The 26073-nt window shown below is 28.8% G+C and overlaps 4 protein-coding genes and 1 long non-coding RNA gene across 35 annotated transcripts; 2 read left to right on the top strand and 3 right to left on the bottom strand.

Moving 5' to 3' along the window:
* The first annotated feature begins 48 nt into the window (after positions 1–48).
* LOC107996199 (adenosine deaminase 2-like) lies at positions 49–4300 on the top strand. The gene is made up of 4 exons (XM_017054150.3): positions 49–619; positions 1592–2183; positions 2844–3167; positions 3622–4300. The coding sequence occupies exons 1-4, from the start codon at positions 412–414 to the stop codon at positions 4019–4021; spliced, it is 1524 nt and encodes a 507-aa protein (XP_016909639.1). The 5' UTR covers positions 49–411; the 3' UTR covers positions 4022–4300.
* A 41-nt stretch (positions 4301–4341) lies between these two features.
* LOC133667175 (uncharacterized) lies at positions 4342–4908 on the bottom strand. The gene is made up of 2 exons (XR_009832420.1): positions 4769–4908; positions 4342–4695 (listed from the first exon to the last, which is right to left on the bottom strand). It is a non-coding gene; the product is annotated as an uncharacterized LOC133667175 (long non-coding RNA).
* LOC107996198 (segment polarity protein dishevelled homolog DVL-3) lies at positions 4690–15213 on the top strand. 3 transcript variants are annotated; one of them, XM_028665913.2, is made up of 10 exons: positions 4690–6038; positions 6482–6551; positions 6880–7132; positions 7268–7450; positions 7528–7738; positions 7882–8010; positions 8092–8306; positions 8396–8887; positions 8959–9207; positions 12820–15213. In XM_028665913.2, exons 1-10 carry the CDS (start codon positions 5878–5880, stop codon positions 12858–12860), a joined length of 2004 nt encoding a protein of 667 aa, XP_028521714.1. In that variant the 5' UTR covers positions 4690–5877; the 3' UTR covers positions 12861–15213. The 3 variants fall into 3 exon arrangements, with proteins under 3 accessions (XP_028521714.1, XP_016909638.1, XP_016909636.1); XM_017054149.3 differs by lacking the exon at positions 12820–15213 and adding an exon at positions 10485–12465; XM_017054147.3 differs by lacking the exon at positions 12820–15213 and having other exon boundaries at positions 8959–9316.
* On the bottom strand, positions 15195–21586 carry LOC107996196 (neprilysin-4). 29 transcript variants are annotated; one of them, XM_062083978.1, is made up of 15 exons: positions 21156–21586; positions 20854–21050; positions 19900–20366; positions 19138–19289; positions 18770–19023; positions 18431–18688; positions 18146–18348; positions 17799–17978; positions 17502–17713; positions 17201–17423; positions 16959–17135; positions 16698–16860; positions 16347–16556; positions 16169–16275; positions 15195–16020 (listed from the first exon to the last, which is right to left on the bottom strand). In XM_062083978.1, the coding sequence occupies exons 4-15, from the start codon at positions 19191–19193 to the stop codon at positions 15745–15747; spliced, it is 2319 nt and encodes a 772-aa protein (XP_061939962.1). In that variant the 5' UTR covers positions 19194–19289; positions 19900–20366; positions 20854–21050; positions 21156–21586; the 3' UTR covers positions 15195–15744. The 29 variants fall into 29 exon arrangements, with proteins under 29 accessions (XP_061939962.1, XP_061939950.1, XP_061939955.1 ...); XM_062083966.1 differs by having other exon boundaries at positions 18431–18701; XM_062083971.1 differs by having other exon boundaries at positions 18431–18707.
* A 1082-nt stretch (positions 21587–22668) lies between these two features.
* LOC107996190 (mitochondrial tRNA-specific 2-thiouridylase 1) lies at positions 22669–25136 on the bottom strand. The gene is made up of 8 exons (XM_017054122.3): positions 24995–25136; positions 24345–24542; positions 24097–24262; positions 23847–24031; positions 23522–23748; positions 23282–23449; positions 22959–23186; positions 22669–22883 (listed from the first exon to the last, which is right to left on the bottom strand). Exons 2-8 carry the CDS (start codon positions 24418–24420, stop codon positions 22746–22748), a joined length of 1188 nt encoding a protein of 395 aa, XP_016909611.1. The 5' UTR covers positions 24421–24542; positions 24995–25136; the 3' UTR covers positions 22669–22745.
* Positions 25137–26073: the final 937 nt, after the last annotated feature.

Consider the following 26073-nt stretch of genomic DNA (forward strand, 5'->3'; position numbering starts at 1 on the left):
ATATTCTTATAGAATATAATCATTTTTTGATAATTAAATAGAATTTTTAAAAACAATATATTTTTATTTTACAATCATATAAAATCTAAAGGATATCTTATTCAAGACTTTTGATAATATGCACTGATTCTTGATTGGGATAAAAACTATATCAGTTTTACTCAGTTTAAGGTCTCTCTCTTCTTTAGACAAAAAACCAAGACATTTGATTGATGAACGTTGATACTTAAACAAGCATCAGCTTTATGCGTTCAATCCATCTGTTCAAAGTTGTTAGTGCTGCTAGAACCATCTTGGTAGAAATGATTAGTCAGTAGAGTATAAACAGTCAAAGTGTTCGGATCTCTAATATCACTATTCTCGTACGGCTATTTTGAATATAAAGTATTCGCTAAATAGAAATCACTAATCATGAAGAAATTTATTCTTTCATTTATGATATTGCTCGGTCATGCAACTGTGAATATTGCTATTCCACTTACTAATTATACATCCCTTCGAAACAAAATATTGGAGCACGATCTGCAGTTGATGATAGGTGCTAATCTAATTTTGAACGACGTTGAAAAAATCGCTAACGAAGTTTTAATGAAGGCGAAGAAAGAAGAATTATACATTGGTTTGTTTTTATTCTTTAAAATTTTAATAATATTTTGAAAAATTGCCCGTTCAATAGAATACAATAAAACTTCACTTATTTAAATAAAGAAATAAACAATTTCAAATAACTGAAGTTCATATAATGAGAATTTACGATTTCCTTACTAGCTATAATTCAAATAATTCAAACTCAAACGAGTGAATTCAACCAATTATATGGAATAGAATTGAAATAAATGTAATCCTATGTAAAAAGCCAAAAATCTGTTTAATACATACAATCAGGAATAAAATGATAAGATATCCTATGATTTTTTTAAGACTATTCTAATATATTTAAAAGATACAACTATATAAATATGATAAAAATGCTTTCAAATAAAATTAAAATTGATAATTGATCTCTTAAAGAAAACTCTTATTGCTAATACTTCTATTACAACAATTATCAATGAACATTTTGTAATTTCCTCATCAATATGAAAGAGACATGTATCCCATGTATCTCAATAAAAAGATAAAATCTTTGATTTTTTTTTTCATAATTTTATATTCAATAGAACGAACTAGAGCATAAATACGAAATAGTAATAAAGTATAAATTACATTTCATCCTTTAATTAATAATAATCATAAAAACGATTCAAATTTGTAGAAAGAAATATTATTAACTACGACTGATCATATACATATAATTTAGATTTATACATTACATTCAAAAAAACAATTATAAGAAAATTATATAGTGACTATACTATCATTTTATATCTGACTGTAATATCTTGTTCTTATTATCATTGCTATGCATTCTTACTTATATTGACTTTATATCTGATCAACAGAGAATTGTTTTTCATCATGAACAATGGAAATCGTTTCTTCATCAATTTTTTCTATTTTTATTTCCATTTCTATTGTCATTAGAGAAAAATAACAAGAATTCAAAATCCTCTTATTTTTATTTAAAACTTAGCAGATTCCAATTTTTCAGGTTTTAAGGATCCTCATCAGTTTGCTCCTTCACGAAATTTCCTCGAAGTAAAAAGGAATATTGAGAGATCAAAGGTCTTTCAATTACTCCGCGATATGCCAAAAGGAGCGATACTTCATGTTCATGATACATCTCTTGTTAGCAGCAATTATACATATCACAATATCACATTTCGTGACAATTTATATGTCTGTATTGATAAAGATGTTGTTCATTTGCGTTTCTTTCAATTACCTGACAAATCGTGTAACTGGGAACTTCTGAAAAAAATACGTGAAGACCCGGTACGTGGAGAGATGGTGAACAACATGATCAAAGCAAGAATGACGATGGAATGTAATGATCCTATAACTGCCTATTCAGATATTAATAAAGCCTGGAATAAATTCACAGATATCTTCATATTCATACATCCTTTGCTTACATATAAACCCATTTATGAGGATTATTATCTTCAAGCTCTAAAAGAGTTATACGAGGATAATGTTATGTATCTCGAAATAAGATCGACCTTACCAACTTTATATGACTTAAATGGAATCAAATATAAACCGGAAGATGTGGTTGGTATCTATGAGACACTTACTCGAAGGTATTCTTTTTTTTGTATATTAATTATTTAAGATTATGTATTTTTGATATTCGGTGGAATATGTTAAATTTTTTAATCTGAATAAATTAGATTAGATCGATCTTTAGACCAATACTTAAACATTCATTAGTAATATATACTCATTTTTTATTCATATATATAAAATTTTTATAGTTTTCAAAATGAGATATTTCTAATACGTTTATTTATTAAAGTTAAACTTTCTTTGATATAATTTTTATTTTATATGTGATTTAAAGTTTTAGTTTATTATATAAAATTTAAAAATATATTATATATATATAGATTAATTTTTTTTAATATTGCAATATTAATTGTAATACTAATAATTATATATTATAATATTAATATTACATATTAATTAATAATAATTAATTCATTGAAGAATTAATATTTTGATATAATATTTTGAAGTTTAATTAGTGAAGTAATAATTAGAATACAAATATATATGGATATGCTTTTTAATAAATTTATTTTAAATTACTATATATATGAAATTATTTAATATTAATTATTTAATATTGTTTGGCAATAATCTTGTTCGCTTATTATTAAATTTCTTGTCATTCACTTGTAATTGTACCACTATTGGAGAATATTAATAGTATATGTAATAAATCAATTTTCTATATGTAGATTTAAAGAAGATCATCCAGACTTTATAGGAGCCAAATTAATTTACGCTCCTGCACGATCTGTTGACCGTAAAGAGGTGCAATATTATATAAAAACTTTGAAAAAATTGAAAAAAATGTACCCCAATTTCGTAGCAGGATTCGATTTGGTCGGCCAGGAAGATTTAGGACATACACTAGAGTATTTCGCAGATTTGCTGAAGAATATTGGACAATATAATATTAGTTTCTTTTTTCACGCTGGTGAAACAAATTGGTTGGGTGCTTCTACTGATGAAAATCTTGTTGATGCTATTTTACTAAATACTCGACGTATTGGTCACGGGTGAGTAACGCCTAAATGAAAAAAATTTTTATAATTCAATAATTTAATAATAATTTAATGAAATTTGTTGAATTGATAAATATTAAATATTTTAAGTAAGTATTAAATATATATTAGATATATGATGTGATTCATTTATAAAATAAATTTTTTTATATAATATTATAAGTTATAAAAATTCTCTTGGAATTATACTGAAGATTATTCAAGATTATTCAATATTATTCAAGTATTGATGAAACTATTTACTTTAAAAAAGATTATCTTATCGTTTGTCTTATCGTTTCAGATTATAAAGAATAGAAATAGAGATAGAAAATCACAATTAAAATTGAAAATTATAATAGTTTTCAAATATTAATGATCAAATTTTAATTTTAATATTAATCTCAAATATTAATACAACTATATGAAATTTGCTTCATCATTTTTGTTTTATATAATTTCTATTTAGATATGCGCTTGCATCTCATCCCTTTCTTCTGGAACTTGCCAGAAAAATGGACATTGCTATCGAAATAAATCCGATCTCAAATCAAGTTTTAAAACTTGTTGATGATCTTAGAAATCATCAGGCAAAAACATTATTTTCCAAAGGATATCCATTAGTAATATCTAACGACGATCCCGGTTTGTGGGGCTCAAGAGCTCTTAGCTATGATTTTTACGAAGCTTTTATGGCACTTATGTCAACACATGCCGATCTTAGAAGTCTTAAACAATTAGCTCGTAATTCTCTTTCTTATAGCAGTTTAAGTAATTGTGAAAAGAAAGAAGCCCTAAATATTTGGGAAAAGAAATGGCATATTTTTATCGAAAATATAGCGTATAATAATTTTCATAACTATAAATGAATAAAAATGACAATTTAATTAATTATTTGCAAATAATTATATATTTAAAATTTAAATAATACTTAATTATTTGTTTTTCTTCTTATTATTTTATCTTTTATTTACTAAAATTGAATCATTTTGATTAATTTCTTTAAAATATAGTCTTACTTCAAAAAAATTTATAAATGAAATTTTTTGGAAATTATACTTATTTTTAATTGTTATTAGTTGAAAAATTAATTTAATCAAATGATTATATTTTTAAATAAAATTTGTAATAAATAAAATTTTTTTTATTCATTCAATTTTTAATATATGTATGTGTGTATATCAAAAAATATTTATATGTATATTGTGGTTATTATTATATCATCAGGTGTTATTACATTTATACTTTATGCTTGAAAAAATAAAATTATCATGAAAGATACTTAATATCAATCAATGATAAACTTATGAAACCAATTCATCGTAATCTTTTTATTCAAAGAGACAACGTGATTTATTTACGCTATATGACTGTTTCTGTGAATCCTTTGCACGGATGCATGATTTAATTTCATTTAAAATCTCTTTTCTTCTGCTCGTGCAACCGTATAATTAAGTCGGCTGCTACATTGAAAGCCATACTGTCTTTTTTTTGTTGTCCGGAAAAAAATGAATAGAATTACGCTTAATGATGCGGTATGAGCCTGCGTAGAAATTACCCAACAGTTAAAAAGGTGTGATCGTATTGTATACATGACTATCGAATGCAAACATTACCTGTCGCTTCTGAAATAATCGAAAGTTGAATGGGATCAAAAGATGCGTTTTCCTGCTAAGAAAAATATATCCATGTATGAACATAGAACAATAGTTTTTTTCTATAATATAATCAATAAAATTATTAAATAAAATTTTTAGATTTAAGAATAAAATATAATCAATAACTTATGTGAAAACATATCGGAATATATTATCATTATATTATATTATCTGTAAATAAAAAAGATGTAAAGTAATCATATAAAATAATCTTATAATTAAAAAATCGTTTATTTCAGCTTATTCAAATAAGAAAAATATGACATAAATATGACATTTCTTTTTTGTTTGAATTTCTGTTATCCGTGTTGATTTTAATATAACTGATACACGATCTGTTTGTTATCTAAATTTTATTCTTCAATAAATTTTTACTTTCAAAAATTAATTAAAATTTTAGTGAATGGTTAAAATTATTTGATGTAATTCTTCTTCGCTGATTTAATAATTGAAAATGATAACGGAAAAAAATTTTCCACATTTTTTTTTCCAAAAAAAGTATAAAAAATAGTAATGAATTTAATGAAATAATTTAACAATTATAATTGCACAAAATTCATATAAACTTCAAAAATAGATGTCATGCATATTGGATTCGGAATTCTTCGCCATCTTTGACAATGGTGCAGCAATGCCATCTGACGATAGAGGCAGTGAATAGTTGAAAGGGTGTAAAAATGAGACCCAAGATTGTCTTTCTATCTTCGTTCGTTTCCAATCTTCGAGCGTACTGTCGAGTGTCGAGCCGACTGTCGCGAGTGTGTGTAATGTCGACAAGAATGTTGACGTTTAATTCAGCTCGTCGGAAGCAACGAATACGCGCCGTGATAGCCTCGTGAATAATGTCAATGGATTCCTCGTAACTTATTGCACGCAGTCGTAATAATGTTACGTACTGTGGAGTTCACATAAACTCGTAGACTTCATGAACGAACAATCATCGTACGCGCGAGGGCTTTGGCTCGAACTGTGACGCGCCATATTGGTTTAAGAGAATTGTTCATATTAGTGAGCTTTGGGTGAATCAATTTTATTGCAAATGCACATAGTATAATAAAGTTCCAACAATGGAAGAGACTAAAATCATATATCACATTGACGACGAAGAAACTCCTTATTTAGTGAAGCTTACCATCTCACCGGAAAGGGTCACTCTTGCCGACTTCAAAAATGTCTTGAATCGACCGAATTATAAGTATTTCTTCAAATCTATGGACGATGATTTTGGGTGAGTGTCATATCGATACATATGTCTCTTAAATGTTTTATTTTTATTCTTATATAATATGGATTAATGATTGTTACCGTGGCAAGACATTATCTTTCATCTTCAACTCGAGTCAATGCCCTACGATTTAAACAGTATCCGCTTCGGGAATAGAGTTACATTTTGACAATATTCTTGTTTTGAGTTTGATTGTGACGATTATTATTTATTTTCTTTTTTTTTTTTTTTTGAAGTATCAATGCGAATGCAATCAAAATATTATATTTTTATATTAAATAATTTGTTATAAACAGTATTTAATTTTATATTTTTATTTTACTTTTTATATCATCTATATTATACTTATTATAGTTTTTTGTAAATCTTTATAAGTGGATTGAATATATGAATAGATTTATTAGGCCAAATAATTGGTATATTAAAAAATTTTGTTTGCTCAATAGTGTGGTGAAAGAAGAGATTGTAGATGATGATGCCCATCTTCCATGTTTTAATGGACGAGTTGTTTCTTGGGTAAGATTTTTAAATTCTAATTGATAAATTTTATAATTTAATTTTTATTAAAGATTCATATCAATCATAGATACATAATTTAGTAAAAAATATAATATAATGGAAATATAATATTAACTTTTAGAATTATCAATAGCTAACTCTAAAAAATTAATATAAAAACATAAAATCTAAATAATTTAGTATACTATCAAAATAAAAAAATTATTTCAAAGATTCATATATTTTTTATATTGACAAATCTTTTTTTCTATTAAAAATATTTAATAAAATATGAATTATTGAAATATAAGTTTTTAATAAAAAAAATTAATTTATTTATAAATAGTTGGTTTCTGCTGAAGGCAGTAATGTGTCAGATGGTGCTTCACAATGCACAGATTCAGTAGCACATAGTGAGGCAAAACATGATCGTGTTGATCATGTGACACCTGGTCACACAAATCGTGGTCCACCTCCTTTGTCACATGATGACACTTTAACTGAAACTGAAAGTATTACAAGTAGTCGACAAGGGCATCATTTACATAAAAGTTCAAGACATCATTCAGATAAATATGAGAAATATAATAAATATAATGGTATGTTATTAATTATGAATTAATCCATAATGTCTAATTTTTTAAATATAACTTTTAAGATATTCTTTGATAGAAATAGTAAAAATAATAAAGATAAAAAATGTTTATATTATTCTTATTTGTTTATCTATTTAGGACTTCGTATAAATGGTCATTCAAAGCACAGATCAGGCCATGGTTATGAGACTGCTTCTATTTTAAGTTCAGATTTAGAGACAACAACATTTTTAGAATCAGATGATGATGCCAGTAGCCGTATAACATCAACTACAGGCAGACATACCAATATGAGTAGTACAGTTGACAGAGCAACTTTAGGTAAATACATTTTAAAAAAGAAAAAAATAAATCTGAGATTTAAATTAGAAAATGAATTTTATGTATTTAAATATTAGAGCGGCGTAGACCACAGAGAAGAAGGCGTCATAGATTGCCACCTATGTCTAGAACATCATCTTTTAGCAGTATCACAGACAGTACAATGTCCTTAAACATCATAACAGTTTCATTGAATATGGATACTGTTAATTTCCTTGGGATTAGTATTGTTGGACAAAGTAACAAAGGTGGAGATGGTGGCATTTATGTAGGTTCAATAATGAAAGGGTATGTGTTAAATTCCAATGAAATTTCGATTATATTTTATATAAAGCTCTGTATAATGAATTGTTAGAACAGAGTATTCAATAAAATATTTTTAATATATTTCTAATAGCAAATCTTTCATTTAATTAATTTCAAATATATAGGGGTGCAGTTGCTTTAGATGGACGAATAGAACCTGGTGATATGATCCTTCAAGTAAATGACATTAATTTTGAAAATATGTCTAATGATGAAGCAGTTAAAGTACTACGTGAAGTAGTTCAGAAACCAGGGTATGTTTATAAAAATAATATATTGAAATTTTAATAAATGAATTAAAAATGAATTACAACAGAATTATAAATATATTACAGACCAATCAAATTAGTTGTTGCAAAGTGCTGGGATCCTAATCCTAAAGGCTATTTTACAATACCACGTACAGAACCTGTACGGCCTATAGATCCTGGTGCTTGGGTAGCACATACAGCTGCTATAAGGGGGGAAGGTTTTCCTCCGCGCCCGCCAAGTGCTACAACATTAACATCAACATCAAGCAGTCTTGCAAGTACACTGCCAGATACAGAACGTGAGTCAAAGACCATTATTAAATAAATATTAGATTTAGATTTATTAAATAAACAAATATTACATAAAAAATTTATTATTCTTTATTAGGACCATTGGAAGAACTTCATCTTACGGTGAATACGGATATGCCAACAATAGTGCGAGCGATGGCTCGACCTGATTCAGGATTGGAAATTCGTGATCGTATGTGGCTTAAAATAATAATACCAAATGCATTTATTGGAGCAGATGTTGTGGATTGGCTTAATACTCACGTAGAAGGATTTATTGATCGACGCGATGCAAGAAAATACGCATCTCTTATGCTAAAAGCTGGTTTTATTAGGCATACAGTAAATAAGATAACATTTTCCGAGCAATGTTACTATATATTTGGTGATTTGTGTTCAGCTATGAGTAGCATGAAACTAGATTGCGATACAGTTGGACCATTACCTCCGCCGAATGCCTGGGACATGCCTTATTCAGGAACATATGCACCTCATTCTGCAACTGGTTATAGTCCAATGCCATTTAATTTCACTAATGAACCAACTGTATATGGTTATCACCGAGAAGAAAGTGTTCATAGTGGATCAGGTAAGGAGCGCAATAATGTCATAACTAAAATAATTAAAAATTCAATATTTTAAAATAATATATTTTATTAGGCGGCAGTAGTGCAGGTAGTGAACACATTTGCAAAGAACCTATTCACGATTTGAAATCCTGTTCTTCAGCATCTGAATCTGAATTACATATTCCATCAGTGCCAACTATGCCAAATAAGAATTCTGGCAATGGAAATGGTTCAAATGGAAAAAGATCTAATGGTAGTCGCAGTCGTTCCAGTGGTTCTGAACAATCTGTGCAGACAGGAACTGGTTCAGGGAATCAACAGAACCAACAAGACTTATCTGGTAGTAGACAGTCATTTCGCATTGCGATGGGAAATCCTTGTGAATTCTTTGTTGATGTTATGTAGATGCCGGTGTTGTAAATAGATGAGTTATAAATTTAGAAAAGAAAGCAGCATATAATTGAATATTTTCGAATGAATACTTTGAAACATTTTATTTATCAAATTAAATAAAATCTTATACTAGAAATGTTCTAGAATATACTAGAAATGTATAAAAAATATTCTTTATCTTTTTCTTTTTTTTAATGCTATAAATATATTTTCACAATATAACTTTCAATATGAATCTCTTAATAAAAATTGTATATTGATGATAATATATATTTAACATCAATTTTTATATTTCAAAGTATTTATTCGCTGCCCTATTCAATTTATTTTCAGGTTCATATAATTCATATTTGAGATTTTAATAATTTGTCTATATGTGTCGTCTCAATTTTGCATTCCACTTTATATTATGTATTTGACAATTATTCTTCAAAGTTCGTCTTTATAAATATAAATTTATTAAATAATTATTAAAATATTTGCATGTAACATGTAAATGTATATACTAATGTGGTTCAAAGAAGTTGCATCAAAATGTAAAATCTAAATTCAACAAGAGTAAAGCAGGTATTTTTTATGCCATATCAATAATAAATTTTACGAATCATTTTTAGAATTTTATTTTTATTAGTTTTTGTAGTCGTTGATTATAATTCCTTCTATCTTTATTATTTAATCGATTTTATTTAAGTAAAATTTGAAAGTCTACACATAGTAATGTACATCATAAAATTATCATAAAATATAATTAAATTTTTATGTAAGACAAATTATACAAAGTAAATATAAAATCGTATTATTAAGTTTTGCTAAAGAAAAGAAAAAAGATAAAAAAGAATGAACAAGTACATTTCCAATTTTATGCATGAGATATGCAACTGCTGTGTTGAAGTTTAGCATATATATAGCAATAACGAGACTAGTACAACTATTATGTACGAGAAACTCAGTATTTAATATCGATAATTCATTATTGTTATTATACATACACTATACTGCACGCTTTACTATAAATATATTATGGTGTACTTGTTGATGTAAAGCACGATCGCACATGAAGTAGAGCACAAGCATGGTCATGTAAATAACACGATTTATGTCAATGAATTTATGTAATGAACATTGCAATTTGCTATGTAATGCATGTAAATTATACTTATTTTATAAAAAAAAAAAAAAAAGGTACGTATTTTTATTAATATTTTTCCATTGCTTGCGTTCTAGGATTGTCTACGACAATGGGGCAGCTATTTCTTTAAAATCGAGAGGATATTGTTTCGAAATGTTAAAAGATTCACTAATTATTACTTTTCAAATTCATTTTTTAAGAATAACTTGTTTTAAAAGAAAGGAAAACAAAAAAAAACACATATATATGTACAAAGAACATGCAATACAAGTACTATTGTATATTGAGTAATTATTAGTGAATCATTTAAAAAACGTTGTCCATGCGTAAAGGACAAATTTTTATTGTATTCCTACTAATTCAAGTTATTTGATGATGACAAAAAAATTGTTCACAATTATGTTATGTGGTATTGCATCACAGGTTCGACAATATGTAAATAGATCGAATTATGCTCATATTAAATGTGCCATCTTATCAGTGTTAGAAAATACTGAAGAAACTGCGACTTATAATTTATATATACAAGCTTCCCAGGTGTATGCATTTCTTTATTGTTTATGTTCATTGATGTCATTTTATCTTACGAATTATTACAAATTATTATGAATTATCTTCTGCATCTCACACACACACAAGCTTATTTAATTTCAACAAACATTTGTTACATTTAATTGCGTCTTGCCGTTGCGTTATTATTATATAAATTTTTATTTAGTATATCACGTTGTATCGAAATAATATTCTTTTTATAAAATGCCGCTAGAAAATATTTGCATTCGATGCACATAAATTGGCGTTATAACATTATAAAAATAATTTCAAATATGGTGCAATGTTTCTTTTGAACATTTCATATTGAGAAAAAAGAAAAAGAACAGTTTAACAATTTTTATTATTTTTTTATATCGATTTTACTACTTTTTATATTTATATGAACTATTTACATTGCTTTCTTAATATTTATAAAACATATTATTGATGTTTTTTATATAACATGAACCATGTTTGAAAATTTCGTTGATTAATCGTTCGTGCAATTTTCCAAAAATAATAATTAAAATTTTTTTACTTTCTTTTTTCTTCGGCATCTTATAATTATCCATAAATAGATTCACTTTTATATATGTACTGTCTCTAGAGAATAATATAACGGTATTATATATCGCAAAAAATTTTTTACCAGTTTGATAAAGCACATAATATATTGTATAGCAAAGATTTTATTGGAAAATTGCGCACTGGCATTTAATCATTAATTTCAATGAACGTTTTCATTTTGCTGCAAATAATTATGTAATTCAATATTTAAGAAGGTAGTTTACAAAACTGGTTTACCGATATCATTACGGTATCAATTATTATATATTATTCTGTAAAATATATACATATTTTATGTTGCAGACAGGTTGTACAGTATGTTTGAGAAATGCAAAATTATTATTTACAAGATGACGCCATCGCCTGAATTTTAAAAATGATAAGAAACGCAAATTCAAAAAAAATTAATAAAAAGAAAAGTGAAAATATAAATTTTGCGATTCACAGACATACTTTTAACTTGGTTTATTTTATTTTTTATTTATTGTGCCGCTCTAAAAGGACGTGCTGCTTTCTGTCTAACAAATGACTCAATTTCCTTTGCAACTTACGTTGTGCGCATGTGGATTACACCGTGTCAAAGACGTAATCGAGTCATTTTTGTGCCTTGTGCTGCGCTGGCGATTGATGCAGAGCGGCGTATGCACGAGGAAACTCGTACACAGACTAGCGATTTGGACAACAATAGCAGAGACAATATCTGTGAGTGTATTTTATTTTGTCACATCGAGTGACTCATCGCTGATTCCTTTCTTTCCGTATATCTTTATCTTTCGAGCTAAAACATTAGAAAATCATCTGTATCTGAAAGTTTTACAATTAATCTTCTTTTTATTTTAATATATCTTTAAATTTCTATTCTCTTGCTTTATTTTACGTTCAATTAAATTTTTCTCTTATTGTTTAAGTTTCTGTTAATGAATAAAATATTTATCGATAATTTTAACAATAAAATTAACACAATGCATCTTTAAATTTGTCTTGAGATTTTTGCACTCCACTGCTTGTTCAAATAAATACAGCATCGTACGAGTATTTGTAACAAAAATCTACGAATGCGTTTATTTGCAATAGTAGAATATATTGTCACGTATTTGTATTGCCGATAGTTTGCAATTATTCTTGCATAAATTTACATATACAAGACAAATACTATTTTTTTTATATCTTGTATACATATCGTATATTTCCTTTATTTTAATCATTTTTTTGTTACATATCGTTGTCTATATATTCCTCCAAAATATATTATAGTATGTCCTTTTAGTGCAGCTAGAAAATAAATATTCTTGAGACTTAAAACATAAGATGCACGTTTCTCTTTTACAGATGAAGAAGACATTTTGGAGTACCAGTTTCTGCACAAGTGAAGATACTTGTTAATGCAATATGTATACGTAACAATGGTAATAGGAGTTAAAAAAAAAAAGGAAATTAAGATATATTTCCACTTGAATTAAGTGGATGGAAGTAGCAAACGCGAGACACATATATATATATATATATATTTATATATATATTTAATAGACGAATTTTGATAAAGCGTCATAGAAAATAAAAAAATCTAAACTATCATATAATTTGTAATGGCTATACATAAAAGAAGAAGATAGATTTAAGGCCATCGAATTTCCATTGATATTTAATATCATTCGAGAATATGTATAATGCAATCTATATAGAATATTAATATATTCATGAGATTTCAGAAAGTCAATTCTAAAGAAAAAAGATACTATAATTAATGTACAAAATTGTCGGTTGAGGTTCATTTATTAAATTATAAGTAATTAAAGTTTGGATTAGATAGAATGAAATTTACCTACATTTCACTTCATCTAATAAAAACTTCAACTTCTTAATAAATAAATCTCAACCAACATTTTTGTTTTAGTTTCTAGAATCGACCAATCAAAAGTATATCTCATAAGTATATTAATATCCTGGATAAGAAAAAGAAAACACGATGGCGAAAAAGCGTGCTTTTTTAACGCAGGGTGCATGTAGATTGAAAAAAAGAATCCTTCTTAACTCCATATATGTGTTTTATCGATAATATTCTTGTCCTACTTTTTCTTCCTTAACTTAAAATAATCATGACTATATTCTCTATATTCTCTTATATTTGATATGTATTTTTTTACTTTATTTGTTAATGCAAAAAATAATAGACTTTTTGAATTGATAATTTTTACTTACAGTATTGAAATTTTGTTTTTTATATATTTTAGATTTTTCCTTGAATATTCATTCTCATGTCATAATATGGCTGTACTTTTAATTATACGGGTATATAAACATCAAATTTATGAAGTGCAAAATCGGAATGAAGATTTTGCATATATTGATTAAAAAAAGAGAAAGGAAATGAGGTAAAGGAGCAAAAAGTGTCAGTAATAAAAGATGATATTCGCAAAATTCCTGATTTATTAGTACAACTTATAACTGCAAGTATGTCTGTAATCAAGTGTTAATTCATGCTATGAAAATTAATTAGTATGAAGCATATTATACAAATGTTGCAAGTATTATTGTTTTACTTGAATTTTACGCTTAAATGAAAAAAGAAAATTTTAAATTTTTGTAATTATAAATAATACAGAATACTTTATATAAAAATATTATATTCGAGTTTTCGCGTTAATTCTCAACTAAATAATTACAGAATATACAAAATATAATTAACAATATTTTTACGTTATTCTTCTAATTTAATACTATGCTTTGTTGAATTTGCTTTATACTAAATAATTGAGAACATTATATATGTATGATTTTATTTTTCCATACTACTTTAATCAATTACTCGTTAAGGGAAGGCAATACGTAAATAAATTGTAAAGATAGGATTGTATAATTGGTGAAACACCTTTTTCTCCTTTTTTGTGTGCAAGTTTATACGAATAAGTGTGATAATATTGCATTATCGTGTGCAACCACGAGTCTTCTCCCTCACTATAAAAATTTAAAGGAAGAAAAAAAGAAGTAAACCTCAACGAGTCAATATGAATCGAATAAAAGTTTACTCATTGAGATGCATTCGAATGCTATTCTGACTGAAGTATTTTAATGTCACTTAGAGTACCATAGTACAAGGCGACAAGATAGTCAATCGATATCGCATTTACAGACAGATAGTTCATTCCTTGTATTTTTTATCCCTTTGCGAGACAAATGTTTGCGGACTTTTTTATTAAAGCTATGACCACGTACATGGTGTCGTCGATACTCTATTTGCGATGTTCAACGATTTTTACACTATTTATTATAATTATGTGAGATTAAGAAATTTGTAAAAAAAAAAAAAAAGGAAGGAAGAAGAAAAAAGTGAAACGTTAAAAAAAAAAAAAAGAAAGAGAGCGACGTATTCACTAAATTGAATAAACGATTTCTTCGTGTGTGTGTTTCGTGGAAACATTGCGAGACATTGGTATGCCAGATTATGAATATTGAGAAAAATTTCTCTACCCCTTTTTTTCTTCCGCGAAATTTATTGCGAAAAAGGGGGAAAAAATGATATAACGTGAAACGAGTTTGTATCCATAGTATGTACGATTACATGGATGATAACGAATAATCACGAAGCTCAGATTATTCCGCAAGGTCAGGTAAAGATCTGCAGGAAGTGTAAGCTAAAATAGAACGATGAAAGAATTCAATACATGTAGTAGTGTGTGGATATACAGGGAAATAGATTGTAAAGATTTTTATGATTGTCTGAAATTATTATTGTCTTTGGTATTTGTCTTACAATTTCATTCTTAACACAACTAAACAGCGCAGCTGTTTTCAACATCTACGAAGCTTTTCCATTACGCGATACTTCAGATCAAACCTCAGTAGCGCAAAAGAATTATTTTATTACTGCACAACATATTTTGGCAATACGAATCGTATTTCTCGATTACGTTGCATGCTCCTTATTCGTTAAATGATAACTTATAATTATTCAACAATGGTTATCTTCATTATTTCCTCCGGTTCTTCATTTCCTTCATTCTATATTTTATTTTACTAATTTTAATGCTAATCGTATATCAACAACAATTGAAAGCACGATACTACAGTTTCGTTTTATAATATTCTTTCAACGATGAAACTTTCATCGTGATGTAAATTCCTTCGCTTAATCGAGCAACGAACAATCCATTCCTTTACTTTTCTTTTTTTCTCAATCATGTTGCTCGGATTAATTTAAATCGACTAACGATCGATATGACGATGAAACTAGCAGAATAGCAAGCACATTGTTCATCACCAAACGGAACATTTCTTAATTGGGTTCATGGGTGTGCCTAGAGGACAATGAAATACTTCCGCGAAATCCTTCGAATTTGACAAGGTACCAATCACGCGAAATTTGCCAGGTGAATGCACCGCGGTTTTTAATTTATTCCTAGTTGCTTCCGGTCTCATCGAGCCACACCATACTTGAGCGAAGTTGAGAAAGAACAATTGCTTTCCGGTCGCGTTCAAACCGGGCAGAGTTTCGTCAGCATCCTCGTTTAAGCGTAACCATTTTTCGTAAGCCTTAAAAGGATGTTATTTAAGAAACATTAATATTTTAGCATAAAAAAATAATTACAATTCTTAAAGAATTTTCATAAATTTCATAAATCTCTTTGTTAAATATAATTATAGAAGAAAAAGCGGATTGAATTAGAAAGGAATTGCTTACTCGAAAAGCTTGTTTAATGCCACCATTGTCCGCGATATTCTCTCCCTGCGTATTTATTCCATCAATCTTCATTCCAACTTCGGGCACGATATAATGACTATACTGGTCTGAAAGATTAAATAATATTCGAACGGTATGTTCAAAAAAAAGTTAAAAAGATCGATATCCCATTGATTACCGATGAGACATTGGGCACGTTGATGAAATCCGTAAATAGCTTCATCTTTCCACCATCTGTGTAGATTACCATCCTTATCGAATAATCGACCTTTATCATCGAAGCCATGCGTAATTTCGTGGCCAATTACAACTCCTATTCCACCGTAATTTAAACACCGTGGAAAATATCTGTGATAAAAGGGCGGCTGTAGTATGCCAGCTGGAAACACTGAGGATGAAAAGTGATTTAGTAATTAATTGGTAATTTTCTTTGCTTCATTTGATATGAAAAGAAATGAAAAATGATAGTAAATAAAATTCTGAAATAGATTCTTTTTTATTTTGTTTTAATTAAAGAAGTTATACTGACTTATCCTATTCTTGCTGCGACTGTAATAAGCATTGACCACTGCTGGTGCGGTATTCCAGAGGGTTTTGTTAACAGGGCTGCCAAGCCGATCTTGTTCCACTCTGGTCAAATGTTGTAAAATATTTAATGTATTCTCGAAATACTTATCTGGACGGATCACGATCTAAAAATTGACCAGATATTTAAATATATTTGTAACAACGAATCTATCAATTACGTTATTTAATCTAAAAAAAAAAAAATCAACTTTGTTGTTCTTACATCCTTATAACGTTCATTCAACAATTCAGGTTGTAAAATGAAATCAGGATAGCCGATTCTTAACAGCATTGCGTTCACTTTCTCGGTGGCCAATTCTTTCGTTTCGTCATCGATCCAGGAAGTTTGATTCAAAAGCTCTTTAAACGACTGTTGTATCTCTCGAGTCATAGACAATGTCTACGTGGAAAAATTTTTCAAATTGACAAATATTTAATCAATTAAAGAGAAAAAATTTTTCTTACATCGTTTTTGCTTTTTTCGTCGAAATATTTTTTCACGAACATTGACCCTACAGCCATACCCATATTAGAATTCACTTGTGCTACACAATTTTTCCATCTGGGGGGTGCTTGTTCTCTTCCAAAAAGAATATAATAAAATTTTTGCTTAGCCTCTTGAAATCGATCATCTAGATTATTTACCCTATGCCTAACGAATCGCCATAGAAGATAGTTTGCGATAGTTCTATAAATAAAATATCCATAGGAATTATTTAAAATTAAATTTTTCAAATAACGTTTAGTTCATATTGAAAAATCTTACCGCGGACTAGTTTTTGAAAGAAGATTCACCAAGTCTTGGATATATTGCATCGCATAAACAACAACAGGTTCAGAAATATTAGTTGGTCGAGCTAAAACGATGGTTAAATATCGATGCCAATTAATTTGAGGTATCAGAGTCCTCAGTTCTCCAATACTCATTCTTTGATACAATTCTGAAAGATTTCTTCTTTCATCAGGAGATGATGTGATCTATGAAATACAAAGTCAATTGTTGAATGGTAAACAATCGAACTAGATAAAAAAATTAGAAGAATTGAAATTTATGTATACATACTTTGGCAAGTTTCGTCTCAAATTCTATTAATTCGTCAGCGTCCATAGTAGCATTCTGCAAAGATGCGCCCAGAAGAGTAGAAATTTTTATTAAATAATTTTTGTAAGCTCTCAGATAAATCATATTCGATGGTTGGAGAAAATAATCTCTCGTAGGTAAACCCAATGATGTCTGATCGAACTGTAATTCAACTTTTCTTTAAATTTAATACTTTAATTTAATAAGTAAAGATAAAGGTATAATAGTTAACAATAAATAATATAATTGAAAATACGTAACATTCGAATATCGTATAAAATATCGATTGTCACTACTTTATAAAAATTTGAAGAATTCCAAGTTTCTACCTGTATAACATATTGATCGCTGTTCTTAATATCCGGTGCAACCCATTCCGAAATAAGAATATCGTTATTATAAAGCCTCAATTGTGCAACCAAAAGAAGCCAATCGAATTTTTCTGGATCCCAGTTAGGTCTCAATATAGGCCATCCACCGAGTTCATCTAAAAGTTGTATAAGCGGCCGTTCCATGCGTTGCTCCAAGATCTCTAGCCACATGTCTCGTGTTAAAATTGACATTCATTTAATAAAAATTAATAAACAAAAATACCCGATTGAAAAAAAATTTACCGTAATTCATACAACTTTGAAACAAATGTTTAGCCTTGACTATGGCATCATCCGTATTCAACATAACTTCTTTTAATATAGGTTCTTCAAGAAGCTCTTTCAACACAGAATCTAATGATTCTCTAATCATTTCGAACGTATCATAGGCAGCTTTGTCTTTAGGGATAGGATTGTGTCTCGCCCAATTGCCACAGGCAAATTGATAGAAATCTTCGCAAGGATCAGTACTCTTGTCCATGTACTTGAGCATGATTTTTGCTGCGGCGAATATCTGTTTCTTAAAAAGCGTATGAGCAGCAATTACGCAGAGTAATTAATAGGACAATATCGAAAATGTACCTTGAGCCTCTCTGATGGCCCACTCGTTTCCTTCGCCTTTCCAAAACGCATGGAAATCTGTATGAGTATCGTCTTCCTGTTGATAATCATCAATTGGCAAACTGGAGTCCGAGTCATCGATGGAAATTTGACGTCTTCCACCTTGTTCGCCCTCGTCCGACTCGTCTTGAGAACGTTCTTCAATATTATCGTATTTGAAGAACTTGGAACGTAGTTCTTCATTTTTATGAGAGTCATGGGTATATTCGCCATATCTGTGAAAGAAAATTTTTTGAAGAAAGTTCGAATTTATAATTGGCAAAATATGTTTTTTTTTTCAATTTAAAAAGAAAATACAATTATAATATTTTATGAGAATTGATAATTACTCTCGATAATCGTTAGTTTGTATATCAGATTTTCCTTTAATCTCATCGGCATCCATCTCAGAGTAGTAATCATCCAAGAAATTGTTCAAATTTTCATCGGAATTTTGATCATCTGACTTTTCAGTGTTGTAGTCTACTTCTATTGCTTGATCCTATATTGGATTATTATTTCGATACAAAAGTAATATTTTTGCGATATTATTTTTATAAAATAAAAAGTTAAATGAGAACATAGAAATTGAAAGATGAATAGATTGTGTATTTTTATAAATAATGCGTTTTTTTTATTTCGAAGTTATTTTGGCAAGGGATAAAAGATATGTCAAATTTAATTGACCTTGCACAAAAAGAGACGATTGGTAGTGAGGCGATCGATATTTATACAGTACACCAGTAACACTAATTTAATGTTGATTAACTCTAATTAACGTCGTTGCGCACGACACTTGTTATCCGAAGCGGCTCATTTCCTTTTGAAAACTTTTTACCATCGAAGACGTCTCTATCAATTCTTCAAAAATATCTAAAAGATAGAAAATTTAAATAAATTGATAAAAATACAGCGATACACGATCGTCTGACCACTAATTCTCATTCGGCACATTTTAATATGACCACAATGGCGCTCCATGGTAAAAAGACGCCAAGTCCTTGCAGTCTTCTTTTACTTGACATATTAATATTTTGTATATACCTACATCTTTATAGAAATATTCAACCATAAAATAATTACTTATAATTAATCTAATATTATATAATTACCCTTTCGTAATAAGTACTCTAAATTAATTATTCTTCGGGACTGTTTTTCGCCAATTGACGGGCCACTGTGGTGTGTGTTCGTTGCTATGTTTTGTTCGAAGCTAACGATCGTAGATTCAAGAAGGAAGGATGATTTTTAATTTTTTATGTGTATGTGTGTAATTTTCTTTTTTTCTTTTTTTTTTTTTTTTTGGAAAAAATGGAAAAAGGGCGAAGAAGGAATAAGAAGCGGAGGAAGAAAAAATGGTATCAGTTAGCTAGAGCGTTCTGTAGAATCGCATTGTAGAATCGCTTTGAATTTGCTTGTTTTGGATAATGTACCCCATCCAGGTCTCTCTTGCGTCGTTGAAGCTGTCGTGGCGAAAGTAGAGATTCCATCGGCGCGTAGTAAGTTTTCATTTCAGGTATAAGGATTCTATCTTCTTCCTCTTCTTCTACCCGCTCTATCTCGCTGCGGCTGGTCGCTGCTAACAATTTCTAAGAATAATATACTTCCTCTTTGTTCCATTAATTTTTATAAAATTTTGACAAAAAATTTATTTCTTTATCGTTCTTTATAATTTTACGACTTATATGTATTTATTCATTTTCCTGTTCTTGACTCACATTTAATATCTTTCGTAGAATTATCAATATATTTTTTGATATCTTAAAACAAGCTATTTAAAATATTTAAAATATTTAAGGCAGGAAAACGATTAAATTTAAAAACTCCTTCCGCAATGGCAAACTTGAAACAACTTACACCAAGAAGTCTCAAGAACAATTTTAGTTATACCATCTTCCGAGCGTTATTTGAATTATTTTTCTCTGACAATAATCGATAAATCACGCCACGTATCTCGCACTTTATTCTGCTATTCAAATCTCTACGAGCAACCAACGAACCGGACGTCGTTAATATCAGGTTCATTTTATGACCACATCGTTATGTATATCTGGCAATAGACTTACACGGAAAAGTCTCCTCGGTTCTCTCGTCCTGTCTTTTAGTCGCGTGAACCAAATGCGTACGATGATAAGGAGTTTTGCCAATCACCTGTGACCTCGAGAGGGCGATGAAAATTATAGTGATCGGCAATAACACAGCGGGAATCAGAAGCATTAATTTCACTCGGAAGCGCCAAGTATCGTTTCCGCCCATACACCACCTGCGATATCAAAACAAAAAAAAAAAAAAAATTTCCAATATTTTGATTTTATCTATATCTTTTCGTTATCTTAACGAAATCAATAGCTAATTTTGAACATCTTACGAACTTGAGTCGACCAGTTTCCTTGTTAATGGCTAACCGACAAGAAGGGCAGGGACCACCGCTGAAGAAGTCATCGTCGTTATATTGGTCCAAACTGTTCGCGCTTCTCATCTTGTCTGAAAGCAAGTCGACCCCTTCTTCTCAATCTGATTATTCTACCTATTCTATTTCATCGTAATACATCGCGCAGTTATGAATCACACTTGCGAATCACTCGCGTATCACAAACGAAATCGAATCTATCTATCCTTAAGTCACTCACAATGACCGTGCTCTTGATTCTTTTACGATTTTACATTTCCATTTAGTCGAGTCGAAGAAAAGACATTCGAACCGAGATGGAATGGAAGAAATTTTCAAAATTTCGAAAGTATCGAGTAAACCGTTTTCGAAATATTGACACCGTGCGCCCGTGACGAAGAGAACAGACTGAAGCTATTGTGCAGCTCTGATCTCGGCACGAATGTTAATGTAACATTGCACGTATAGCCAAATTAGTCCTAGCAACATTTGTACGAGAGTAATTTCCATATGTAACGTCGACGGTCAACGCCAATGGCGATGGCAACAACAATCGAGACGGTGTTCTATACGTGCACGCACACCGCGAGAGGCATTTTACGCACTCCTTACGTCCAGTTACTCGTCAATCGACCCTAATAACTTGCAGTTATCGTTCAATAACGCGTCGCGCTGTTTTACATTCTACACGTGACCTGAACGTTATTAAGTCTTTTCTCATCGCCAATACTGATTGCCGTTTTAAGATGGAACTTCAAAAGGCTAACGGAGCAGGAGGTAGTTCCGATTTTTCATCCGTTATGTAGCGCGCCAATTACTATTGCCATATGCAAACGCGTTTTCAAGTTTTCTTCCGCAAGGACACTCGAGATATCGTTACTTGCGAGTGGAGAATCTCTGTTTGCAATTTGCACAACTTTGTGAAATGGAAAATATTTTAATGAAAAATGTAACAATATTATGGAATATTTTCTTTTTTTTTTTACAGTATCATTAATTTCGAATTAACTTACTATAAATTTGTGGTTTCCTTCTATTAATACAATCTTCATGATTTGATAAGAAATTCCAATATACTATGTTACAGCCATAAATTTCATTTTCTTCAGCGGTCATCATTTCTCGCGAGTTTTGATGTGTAATATTTTAAAAAGAAAATTAAAGAGAGATTACTAACGTCTGTGGTTTAATCACTAGAATGATATTATTTCGTCATTTTTTCGATAACGAGATGGATTAACCAAAGATTCTGTGTGGATGTGTGAAAAAATTTCTTTTACTTCTCATTTCAGATTACTTCTATAAATGATTTTCTTTTGTTTAATAATTGCACAAAAAATAAATTTGTTATTACATTTGAAAAGTCAAAGATCAAAATCGATCAATGATAAATTACCGTAAAAGAGAAAAGAGAAAAATTATTTTAATTTAGATTTAGTATAAATTAAAAATTATAAAATTAAATTAGGAATATTCAATTAATAAAACTATGTTAAAATATTAAAACATAGTTTATTTTTTTCAATAAATTACAATATACATTGTATCATTAGAAAATACGAACAAATGTTACACACTTACGTTCGCGATTTGTTTGTTCAATTTATTATCATTCATTATTTCTTGCTCTAAAAAGAAATGTGATGGACCACAGAATGAAATTACAGCGCTACCTAAACATTCTTCTCCTTTATATAAAACTACAAACTGAAATAATAACAAATATTATTAAATAATATTATATAAAAAAAAATTAAACAATAAAAATTAAACAAGTTATACCTGTCCTTCTGTAAGTGATCTTAAAGGTTGATTAAAACGAATCATTAATTCATTCCTTAAATTTTTGTGAACTATACAAGATATTAAAGCATCTCTATGTTGAAAACGAAAATTGCAATGCATCATTCTATAGTGACTATTAAGTTCACTGGGTTCTGATGATATCCAATAAGGAGTTTCTGTTATTATAAAATTTGTATAAAGTGCTGGATGATTTGTACCTCTCACCTATTGATACATATTAATATATATAAACATATAAATATTATTATATATAATAATATATAATATATATATATATATAAGATCTGTTTTGTACATACTACAATAATATTATTTGATTGAATATCTTTCTTATATATAAAGTATGCAATTGGATAGCCTCCAAGTTTAACATTTTGACCTACAGTCCAATAATGAAATCCCTTATGCTTTCCCACTAATTCACCACTATCCAAGTCTATAAAATCTCCAGGTTTGTCAGATATGTACTATACATATATTATTTTGTTGTGAATATAAAATTAGTTAATATAAAATATTCTACATTTATTATATCATACTTCAGATATAAAATTTTGAAAATTTCGTTTTCCTATAAAGCATATTCCTGTGCTTTCCTTTTTATGTATGATTTTATCCAAACCAATTTCTTCAGCAATTTTTTTAACATCTTTTTTTAAATAATTTCCAAGAGGAAACATGAAATATCTTAATGCTTGTTGAGGTACTTGACACAAAAAAAATGTTTGGTCTTTTTCTGGATCTTCTGCTTGAAGTAATTTGACATCTATCAAAATGTTTAGAATAATTGTTTAGATGTTATTTGATATATTAAAATAATTATTTAAAATTAATAAGAAGAAAATTATAATAATAAATACTTACTAGTATTTAATTTAAAATGTTCAAGATAAGGACCAAAACTACTTTTAACATAATGTCCTGTTGCAATAGCATCTGCTTGAAGTTTCGTACGAGCAAAATTGAAAAATTGACCGAATTTAATAAACTTATTACATAAAATATCAGGATTTGGTGTATATCCATTTTCATATTGTTCTGTTAAATAGCTAAAAGTTAAGTAACCAAAATATCAATTTTTACAAATATAATCAATATTTAAAAGTATACATACCAAAAAATATTATTCCAATATTCTTTTACAAAATTGACTTCAACAAAAGGGATTTTTAATTTCTTGCATATCCATTCTGCATCTTCTTTATCTTCATCAATTTGACATTTTCCTGTTTCATTTTTAATGTCCCAATTTTTCATAAATACTCCCGTAACATCATATCCTTTAAAAATATTAATATCAATAATTTTATTTTATATTTGTAAATTAATATATAATCTTGAATTTTTATTTTTTTAAATTACCTTTATTTTTCAAAAGAAAAGCTGTTACAGCACTATCAACTCCACCAGATATACCCACAATTATTTTTTTGAACATTTTAAATTCTATTTTATTATAGCATAAATATATAAATAATTCAAATATTTTTATTTATTTAAGTTTTTATTTCTCTCAATTTTATTTCACATCATGTTGATTTATCTCAATTATTAAGGAAGCTATTAAAGTGATACATAAAATATTATATAAAAAATAATTCTTTACAGAGTAAAGTATTTTTCTTCTTTACATATAATTAATTATACGATTAATAATATCAAACAAATTTATGCGTTAATTTCTTCAAATATAATATAATCATATTAATATCGATATTAAAAATTTTTTGAAACAATATATAAAAAATGATTGAAAATAGGTTTTTTTTTTTACACAATATATAATAAAAAAAAATTTTATAAAAGAGAATTTTTAAACAAAAATCTTTTCTTAATCGATACGATGCTAAAGGACATTAGAATGAGATGAAAAATATATATGAAGATTGTATAATAAAATTAAGACAATATATATTGTATTTCGTTTTCACTTAATCATTTATATAATTTTAATTGCGTATATATTGATTACATGTGCACAAGCATATATTATTATTTTGAAAAGAACTTACAAATTTACAAATAATAAAGGTTAAAGAAGTACTGAATCTATCACGTGGTATACATATACGTGTTCAATAGTTTCCGATTACGTTTTACGTGCGCAACGAATGAGCGACTGTGCTCAGATTCTGACGCGTTAAACGATATCGAATGGTTTGATAGAAAAATATTTTGCGGGATTGAATCTGAATAAAGGATAGAACGTGATTTTTCACGTGCATGTAGTGTATATTTGATGAAATATCGTTTGTACACTTCCTGTGATTAGCACGTTTCGAGGCTCGCGCGTAGGTCGATGTCCGAAAATCGTTGGCCAATCGACGCACGGCTCTCTCGTCGAGAACCAGTCAAGCACGTTGACAGATATGCAACGGCTGGTCGTAGGAGCTTGCATATTTCGAATGGCATTTTATAGTGTGGATAACAACGTATCGCGTGCTAGTTCAGTCTATTGGATTAGACGAAATTCTCGAAACGATACACCGGTTTTCGAAGAAATGCGCGATTTTGGTGCAAGTGCAACCCATTTTGCGCAGTTTCCATGACCCAGATTATGATGGGGAGTTCGCTCGCCTTTCGGAACAGCTGTTGGCCGCGCGAAGATGTCGGCCGCGGGGAAACGCTTGGATATTTCGTGGATTGCGCGCGCCTCTTGGCGGCTTCGCCGCTACAATTTTCAGGGCTGTATCTACTTACGACACATTAGGCACCTTACAATTCTTCAATTTCATCGGGACGCGATGCAACTTTTTCTGAAGATATCTCATTTAAACTTTCTTGTGTAATTTATCACAATAGCTGAATTTACATGATGAAAGTATATTAACCGGAAACCAAAGGAATGAAATTATTATGAAAACATCTTGTTAAAAATAGTGTACGCGATTTTGTACGTATCATGCTATTTGGTTGCTATGTTTTTTTTTTTACGTAGTATGGCATTCGCATAAAATGCCTCGCACTATTATCCTAATTTATAAAAAATTATACATATCCCATCAATTGTGTTAAATTATCATTCTTACATGGCGTAATTAAAATTCCATATGCTTTAAAGATCACAATAGTATTTGATCAAACAGAAGTT

The sequence above is a fragment of the Apis cerana genome, linkage group LG13 (genome assembly GCF_029169275.1).
Source record: "Apis cerana isolate GH-2021 linkage group LG13, AcerK_1.0, whole genome shotgun sequence".
NCBI lineage: Eukaryota > Metazoa > Arthropoda > Insecta > Hymenoptera > Apidae > Apis > Apis cerana.

What these genes read in the sequence shown, in the direction of transcription:
- LOC107996190 (XM_017054122.3), bottom strand. Translation starts at nt 24,420, where the DNA reads ATGTTCAAAAAAATAATTGTGGGTATATCTGGTGGAGTTGATAGTGCT. An exon ending in TATTGGAATAATATTTTTTG is followed by an intron (nt 24,032 to 24,096) that starts GTATGTATACTT and finishes CTTAACTTTTAG; the next exon opens with CTATTTAACAGAACAATATG. An exon ending in TTCAAAATTTTATATCTGAA is followed by an intron (nt 23,450 to 23,521) that starts GTATGATATAAT and finishes ATATATGTATAG; the next exon opens with TACATATCTGACAAACCTGG.
- LOC107996199 (XM_017054150.3), top strand. Translation starts at nt 412, where the DNA reads ATGAAGAAATTTATTCTTTCATTTATGATATTGCTCGGTCATGCAACT. An exon ending in TATGAGACACTTACTCGAAG is followed by an intron (nt 2,184 to 2,843) that starts GTATTCTTTTTT and finishes TTCTATATGTAG; the next exon opens with ATTTAAAGAAGATCATCCAG. An exon ending in ACTCGACGTATTGGTCACGG is followed by an intron (nt 3,168 to 3,621) that starts GTGAGTAACGCC and finishes ATTTCTATTTAG; the next exon opens with ATATGCGCTTGCATCTCATC.
- LOC107996198 (XM_017054147.3), top strand. Translation starts at nt 5,878, where the DNA reads ATGGAAGAGACTAAAATCATATATCACATTGACGACGAAGAAACTCCT. An exon ending in GTAGGTTCAATAATGAAAGG is followed by an intron (nt 7,739 to 7,881) that starts GTATGTGTTAAA and finishes TCAAATATATAG; the next exon opens with GGGTGCAGTTGCTTTAGATG. An exon ending in AAGTGTTCATAGTGGATCAG is followed by an intron (nt 8,888 to 8,958) that starts GTAAGGAGCGCA and finishes ATATTTTATTAG; the next exon opens with GCGGCAGTAGTGCAGGTAGT.
- LOC107996196 (XM_017054137.3), bottom strand. Translation starts at nt 21,266, where the DNA reads ATGAGAAGCGCGAACAGTTTGGACCAATATAACGACGATGACTTCTTC. An exon ending in GCAAGAGAGACCTGGATGGG is followed by an intron (nt 19,290 to 20,220) that starts GTACATTATCCA and finishes AATCCAATATAG; the next exon opens with GATCAAGCAATAGAAGTAGA. An exon ending in TTGAGACGAAACTTGCCAAA is followed by an intron (nt 17,714 to 17,798) that starts GTATGTATACAT and finishes TGTATTTCATAG; the next exon opens with ATCACATCATCTCCTGATGA.